General features: G+C 33.0%; 1 protein-coding gene across 1 annotated transcript; it reads left to right on the top strand.

The window, feature by feature from the left end:
- LOC109329286 (uncharacterized mitochondrial protein AtMg00810-like) lies at positions 1,497 to 2,060 on the top strand. The gene has a single exon (XM_019562964.1). It carries the CDS (start codon positions 1,497 to 1,499, stop codon positions 2,058 to 2,060), a length of 564 nt encoding a protein of 187 aa, XP_019418509.1.

The raw sequence follows: 8,745 nt of genomic DNA, 5'->3' as shown, positions 1-8,745 counted from the left end.
TTGGTAGCCTTTATTGTGCCTGCACTCTTCAGCACAATAGAACCAAAGTGGACTCTAGAGCCAAGAAATGTGTTTTCTTAGACTATCAATATGGAACAAAGGGGTACCTGCTTCTTGATCTTAACACCAGAGAAATTTTTCTGTCAAGAAATGTGACATTCAAGGAATATATTTTTCCATATGTTATCATTCAGCTTTCCCTACAATCCCCTCCTGATCCCAACATCCTGACTACTAATACAAACCATTTGATGTTTGAATCCCCTCTGTAGACTCAACAAATTGTCACTCCAAGCCAACTTCCTCCTAGTATGGCCTCACAAACTCCATCTGAACCTATTAGTAATCCAACCTCTCCACCTCCTGAATTAAGAAGATCCACTAGAAATAGGCATCATTCATCCTACCTACAAGACTTCCATCATTCATTTCTTAAACATACACATCCAACAGACACACCTAAGGTTAATCATCCCATGTCTTCTGTTATGTCCTATCACAGTCTCACACCAAAAAACTTACATCACACCTTATCCATCTCTACTGAATATGAACCTAAAACATATCAGCAGTCCATCAAATCACCTCACTGGATAGACGCTATGCAGAATGAGCTTAATGCTCTGGATATCAATCATACTTGGTCTTTAGTTGATCTTCCACCCAATAAACTTCCTATAGGAACCAAATGGGTATAAAAGATTAAACATAAGTCTGATGGTAGCATAGAAAGATATAAAACTAGGCTTGTTGCAAAAGGATACAGTCAAACTGAGGGCATAGACTATTTTGATACTTTTTCCCATGTCATCAAACTTACTACTGTAAGGCTATTGCTTGCCATTGCCTCTTGCCAAAATTGGTTTGTCCACCAACTTGACATTAATAATGCTTTTCTTCATGGTGATTTATATGAAGAAGTATATATGACCATACCTCCTGGAGTTGTTGGCCACAAACCAAACCAAGTATACAAATTACATAAATCAATTTATGGCCTCAAACAAGCAAGTAGGAAATATCACAAGTTACGTTCTACTTTGTTTTCTCTTGGCTACACTCAATCACAACATGATCATTCTTTATTCACTAAATTTGCATCTCATCATTTTACAGTTTTACTTATATATTTTGATGATCTTATTTTGGCTGGCACTAGTCCTTCTGAAATAACATTTGTTAAACATCATCTGCATGATCTCTTTCGAATTAAAGATCTTGGTCCTTTAAAGTTTTTCCTTGGACTTGAAATAGCTAGAACTAGCAAAGGTATAACATTGTTCCAAAGGAAATATGCATTAGACATTTTATCAGATACATGTTTCCTATCTTCCAAACTAGCATCCACACCAATGGTGAGAACATCCAAGCTGCATTAAGGAGACGTTGATCCTCATATAGATCGTGCTTCCTATAGAAGACTTGTTGGAAGACTCCTCTATTTGACCAACACCAGACCAGATATTTCATTTGTTGTCCATCAATTCACCCAATTCATGGCTTCTCCTACAACAATTCATCAGAAAGCCCTCACCAGAGTTCTAAGATACATCAAATCCTCTCCTGGTCAATGCCTTTTCTGTCCATCATCATCCAAACTCATACTGAAAGCTTTTTCTGACTCTGATTGGGCATCATTTTTAGATACAAGGAAGTCTATCTATGGCCTCTGTGTCTTCTTAGGTGACTCACTTATATCTTGGAAATCTAAGAAACAACAAACTGTGGCTAGATCATCACCTGAAGCAGAATATAGGGCACTTGCTTCTACTTCTTGTGAAATACAATGGATCACTTATCTCCTACAAGTACTTCAGATTTCATACACATCTCCAACTTTGCTATATTGTGATAATGCTTCTGCTTGTCACATTGCCAACAACAATGTCTTCCATGAATGCACAAAGTACATTGAGATAGATTGTCATGTGGTTCGAGAGAGGCTTCTTCAACAACTATTCCATTCACTACCCATCTCTTATGTTGAACAATATGTTGATATACTCACAAAGCTATTGGACCCAACACCATTCGTTACTTGCTTTCCAAGCTGGGAGTAATTAACATATACTCACCAGCGTGAAGGGGGCTTTTACACAACCTCTATCCTTCTTCAATACAGAATTACATAATCTTTATTCTTCTTGCTTTTAGAGGATTAGTTTTTTTTGTTTTGCTACCAAATATAGTCGTTAGACTTTTGGTGCCAATTTCAATTAGGGTAGTTAGCAATGATTGCTTCTTATTCAAGCAACATTTCCTTGTATAAATATGGACATTGTTTTGATTCTTCAATAATGAGAATGAGGTATAATTCAATTTAATACTGCAAGAGTTTACAACACTCGTCCCTTCTTAGGTTGATGCATGACTTCAACACAAATTTATATTATACTTATAAAGAAAATGATATATATTTCTACTAAATCCTTCTATTAATTCTCATATCCACAAGAAAATGATATATGTCATAAAGTGATATTTTATTTATTAATAATTGACTGACAAGTTACATATATCACTTTCTGGTGGATAGGAGGATTAATATGAAGATTTAATATGAAGATATAACATTACTCTATTTATCATCTTTGTTTGAAATGCATGAACACAAGAGGAAATAAAATTAATAGAGAAAAAGGACATAATATTCTCTTTTCTTTTGCTTGGAATTTAAAAAAAAAAGAATCAAGCATACAACATTGTAATATCTATTACACTATCTATATAAAGATTTATATATAGTCAATACATCATTTATCATTCATTTATATTACTTTTTTAAAGAGCCAATAATAATTAAAAAAAATAGTAGACAATACGCTGACAGTATATTAAACTCATACACGGTTAGTGACTATATTGTTTACTCTACAAACAAACTCCGGTAAAACATTTTTAGGATCATGAGAAGAAATTTAAAAACTGAATGACTTTACAATTTTATCATACTCATCAAAATACCTCTTACTTTTCTTTCGTATCAAATAGCTACAAAAAATTCTCATTCCTTAATAGTTTCTTATTTTTTTCAATTTTCTTTTATTTCATTTTCTTTCCTAAACCGAAAATAGCAATAATCTAACTACGAAGCATGCTCAACAAAAACCAAATTCAAGGCCTTTCAATCTAGCTATTCAAATTTACAAAGTTGAATCAACCTTATTACGGTTTTAAAGAATTATATAATCTTTTTTATAGACACAGTTTTTTAAAGGGAGAAAATACAATCACCGTTTACAAATTTTTTGGTTAGATATTATATAACTAAGTAGATTGCCTTAACTTTTTATAAATTGAGCAATAATCAAATCAAATAAAAATGAAGCATACTCACAAACATATAATCTCATAGAAGTTTCTCTGAATTCTAGGCTTATAATACTTAACCAAAATTCATTTGTTTAAAAATTTCTTTTGGAACATTAAAATATTGCGCATTTTTTTGTTGCTTAATAGGATTTCATTTCCAAAATGTTTGTAAGAAGACAAAAAAATATATTTCAAGTCAAGATGACCTTACAAAAGTGCAAGAATGAAAAGGGAAGTACTTCATAATTGTCAAGCCTTTTCCTTCCCTTCTTTATCTTCAAAAAATTAACTTGCAAACAGAATGTAAGATGCCAATTTTTACTTTGCATTATCCTAACAGATATTAGAAGACACAAATTCTGGTTTGTGGCCAAGATGTAGATAGCAGAACTTGGGCAGGGAAATTAAGAGCTAAAATTCAAAAATAAAGAAGTTGTTGAAATTGTGCAAGGGGATTGCATAGTCGTTATTTCTGGACTAGAAATATGTTATATGCCCAACTTGACCAACCCACTAATGAAAGACCCAAAAGTCATTTATTTTTTATGGGCAAAATTTTCCCATTTTTTCTTAAAGGGGATGAGAAGAAAGTGTAACTATTGGAATTTGAACTGCTATATCCGACAAGTCTACGAGTTGATTCATCTGGACCCAATGGCCCAAAATCATTTTTTACATTGTAGATTTAAGGCAAGGTCATCAAGTATGCTAACTATTTTTAGTGACACTCAAACATTTGAGTATTTTACTAATTTGAGCATTGGTACTTCAACAGATACGAATATATCATTACAAAATAAGGATTAAAACTTTATCTGTGCGAAAAGCTAATGAAATATTTCTAATTTATGAGTTACGTAATGTTAATATATAGTATTGATATCCCTCTTGCATTGTAATATTCGACAATGTAAAACTTTTTACAATAATATATTTCAAGCATCTCAAACAATTTTCACTTTGATGTAAATAGACTAATATTTTGTTTCTTACAAAATATATGCAACAATCTTCATCTTAACTAATATTCTGCATCACCTTGCTCATTGTCTAATTTTCTTTACCAATTCTTCGATGTGACTTCCTCTGCATCTGAGTATGCTCTATTTCAGCGTAAGCCGAGTATCCTTGATGATATTGCCAAGAACTCATCTCTACAAACTTGTGGTGCGGCTTTGCGTATCATTGTCCAACGAAATATATTGTTTAGCAATCTATTACTAGGAAGTCTGCCGATATTATGAAATCTCTATACCAAAGTTCACCAAGAATCGCCTTCTTCAAGGCTCAACCCAACCGAACAATGAAGGTTCATTGGAAAGCCTCATTCGTTGCCACCACTATCTATTCCAAAACTCAGTTCAAAAGAATTATCATACTCAACTATAAGGAGTATACCCATAACACACCTTTCATTAATTCCAACCAATATTCGTGTCAACGCTTGCATTCAAGTCAATGCATGTTTTACACATTACATCTCCACCAATAATCTTGTTACACCTGCATCCAAGCCAATATTCGTGTTACACCCTACACGAAAATCAGTCTACACGTGTGCGTTTTTGTGGATCTGCTAGCAACTAACATCTTTCACCATAAGGATACAACACTTCTTATCTCACAAGATATTATTCTCCCTAACATCTATAGAGAATTGTTAGCACCTCTTAAAGCCTTATGTTGCAAGAGTCCCTATCTCCATCTTGATCTCAATCCAATACATGGATTTATGGGTTGCGGATCCAACATAGTTATGGTCCCCATCATGGTTAAGTCATGTTTACTTTTCCCTTAACTCATATGGTTTATTCTTGTATACTACCTTTGACAAGCCTTGTCTAGTCAAAATGTTCTTCACCCTCGTTTGTCATAATCTAAGGTTATGAATTCCATCAAAATTATCCACCATGAGTTTGACACTTGAGTTGGGAGCCATCTACCAATTGGATCTCATACCAATTGTTAGTACAACGAGAATGATCATTGTGAAGCGTTGGCCACAAAAAATAAAAAAGGGACACAAAATAAATATTAGAGACGAAGACAAGCTATTTGTAAACAAGTTTCAACCAACTCTTTCCACATCTCGATGAGTGTTTAGCAGCTACCAATATATGTTATTAGAGAAGAAAAATTACAAACAGGGTGTTTCTATTTGATACGATTTATAATAAGACAATTAAGCCTAATATGTAATAGCTTTGACTTCTCTCTTTCATTCCAATAGGTAATATGAAACTTTTTAGAATAATATTTTAACGTATTTTGCAAAAAATTAGATACAGTTCTTTCTAAAATAATGCCTCCAACATTTAAACATTTAGCTTGGTAAAACTCACCTCGGGCGTAATTCACTTTTAGTGGGATAAAGTAGTATTAGGTATTTAAGACATTAATTTAACTCTATTAATCTAAGGATGAAATATTAACCCCAATTATTTTAGTCACTTCTCAATTTTGAATCAAATTTGTTATCGGTTTGTAATTATATTATCAAGAATTAGTCATACATAAGGAGGCATTGAGATGAACTGAACAATATGTTTCTCAACGCCCTTTGCAAGTTAGCATGATTGAAGCAATAATAGAGTTAAGCAATTTTAAATACTTAATATATCATTTTCTATGCATTTAGCATAAGTTCAACAAGGTGTTGTTGCTATAGTCATCTTCCATAAACTCAATTCTCACGTATCTCCCTAAAAAGGCAAAAACAAGTGAAAGAGAGCATGAATAAAGCTGAGAAGAAAGGTTGAACAACAAGCAACCTAACTTCACAAGAAGAATTGAGATAAACTGTCACCAACCACGTATCAATTTAATAAAAATGTCACACCTACTACAATTTGTTGAGTAGTGAAAAACACACATTTTAATTTTTATTAGGTACCAAAACTTTATTCGAATTAGATAGGGTTAAATATATGCTTTTAGGACATATAGTATTTATTCTCACAAGAAGTAGTAATGAAAAGGTAGAATTACAAAAGACTCAACAAAAGGATAATAATAATAATAGATCACAATTACAATGAACAAGGATTGCTTAGTAAAAACTTCAAGAAGAAGAAGATGCACATCTATATAGGGATAAAAGAAGAGAGAAATGAGGACCAAAACGACCCTAAATACCTCAAAAAGCATAACAACATCACCTTTATGGGCCATGTGGACGAAACCACTTGCGAACATCTTCACCATTTCAGCACACAAGAGAAATGAAATGCTGAAATTGAACACTAACAACCACGGGTCAGGGCATTACTTTGCAATTAGTGACTACCACCAGAGAAAAACTTGCATGAAGCCGTATGTAATACATCACATTTGGAGACGAATACATTTTATAGTTTTTGATGTTATCATTTAAGATTAAATTTAATTAAAATTAAAATATCATTGTGTTGTCAAAATCTTACTGGTTGTCTCTATATGGTTTCGTCTCCACACAAGTCTTTCTCTGACCACCGAACCACATGAAATGTGTAAAGACACAAATACATGTCAGAGACGATGGAGGAAAAATTAAAAAAAATGTCCACCGATGAAAGATACGTTCAATCCACATATCTGATTATGACCATCCATAAACTAAATAGTTTGATGGCATGCCTGATTACAACCATCCCACCATACATGGGGCAATATAATTCCAAACTCTTAGGTTCAATACACATCAGACCAGTCACATGCAACTTAATAGGCCAAAAGACTAGCCGAAGCAACAAGATGAAGACCATAAGACCCATAAGTCTCATGGCATATCCAATTACGACAATACCATTAGACCGAGCGCAACTAGTACATCTCAGGTCAAATGCATAATGGATAGGTCACAAGTGGATCAATAAACCTTCGGACCAAGACCTATAAGGCCCAAGATCTAGATCAGCCCACTATGGGCAACAAGGTCGAGGATCTGGTTAGTAAGGTAATTACGAGTGAAATCTACTCTAGGGGTCACCTAAGAGCTTCCATAAGCCCGAGATTAGGCCTATCAAACCGATTAATTAGTTGATAGATGAGACCATGACATCCCCTATGATGTCATGGACCTTCCTCCGTGACAATGTGAGCCCATTCTAATCAATATAAATAGAAGAGACCATTACATAAGAGTATCAATTATCCAATATCTATCATATCCACTCTCTCTAAGCTATATCCTTTACCTTATAAATACTGACTTTTAAGGTATTCATCTAGGGTGGTCTAAGATCAATTCTCAGCCTAGTTCAACTTAACTCATGTGACTCAAGTTTGGCTTCATTCAGTGCCACCTGGAGTCATCCTTACTACGTCATCCTTACTACGTCATCCCCTTTCATACTAAAGAACAAACTTAATCTTTCACTAACTCAACCACTTATGGTCATTTCCATGGAAACTAATCACACATGCTTCATTTGTTTTATCATAATCATCTCTTATTGTATAATTTTTATATGTATAAATTTGGTCTTAAAAATTATAACTCAGAATGATTCTCAAAGATATTAAAAATGATTTAAATTAATTATTTTTAATATTTTGGATAACTCACTTTTGATAGATTAGCCACAAGGATCAATTTGGAATCAATAATGTTACCCCCATGAGGTAGGTAAACTTACATCACATTGAATTAGGCTTAAGTAACAGAATATAAATATGAAGATAAGGTGAAAACAATGCACAAAATTGTACAACCTGAAAAGTTGTCAGGGTAGTCATTTTATTTTTAAATTAATATTCGAAAACACTTGCAATAGATACAGGGTGGGTCACAAACACCAATTAGCTTCCATTGTCAGTGTGCGTGTGGTGTTTCAATGTCTCTGACAGATTCTGGTCACATTATAATTGATAGGGAAGAGGTTTGGTGCATAACTTTTAATAAAAATGAGTAAACAATCTTTTCAATTCCTCGAGATCTTTGTGTGCACTAATGTGGTACCAAAAAAATTTAATTATCAATTTCTTTTGTTAGAGAACCACATTTTTTTATTAGCAAAAGATAAAATTTTATTAAAAAATAAGTAGGATTACACGAGTATTAAAATAGGAGAAAAAAAGAAAAACACTAATATTAAGACATACTAGGGGTTGCTCCGGGGTAAACACATTTTAGATAGTGTGACTGTTCTCAATGAAATTATACACGATGTAAAAAAACTAGGCAACAATGCTACATTTTAAAATTAACTTCAAAAAAACCATTAATTCTATTCGTGGAATTTCATTGATCACATGATGTCTCGTTTAAGGGATAAGTTCATTTTCTTTTGTTACCATTAACAAACATGTTGACATGTTATTTTAACATGCATATATGACCATTTTTATTATTTTCCATGGTAGATTTCCAAAATTACAATTAAAATGATGCCGTTTAATAGGAAAAAATAAATTTCTTTTTCTTCCATTTCTTCTCCTTCTTTCACCAATTAA

Source organism: Lupinus angustifolius, chromosome LG16 (assembly GCF_001865875.1).
Source record: "Lupinus angustifolius cultivar Tanjil chromosome LG16, LupAngTanjil_v1.0, whole genome shotgun sequence".
Classification (NCBI taxonomy): Eukaryota; Viridiplantae; Streptophyta; class Magnoliopsida; order Fabales; family Fabaceae; genus Lupinus; species Lupinus angustifolius.
The sequence above is the reverse complement of the archived record's forward strand: the minus strand, read 5'-3'. Positions and strand labels throughout refer to the sequence as shown.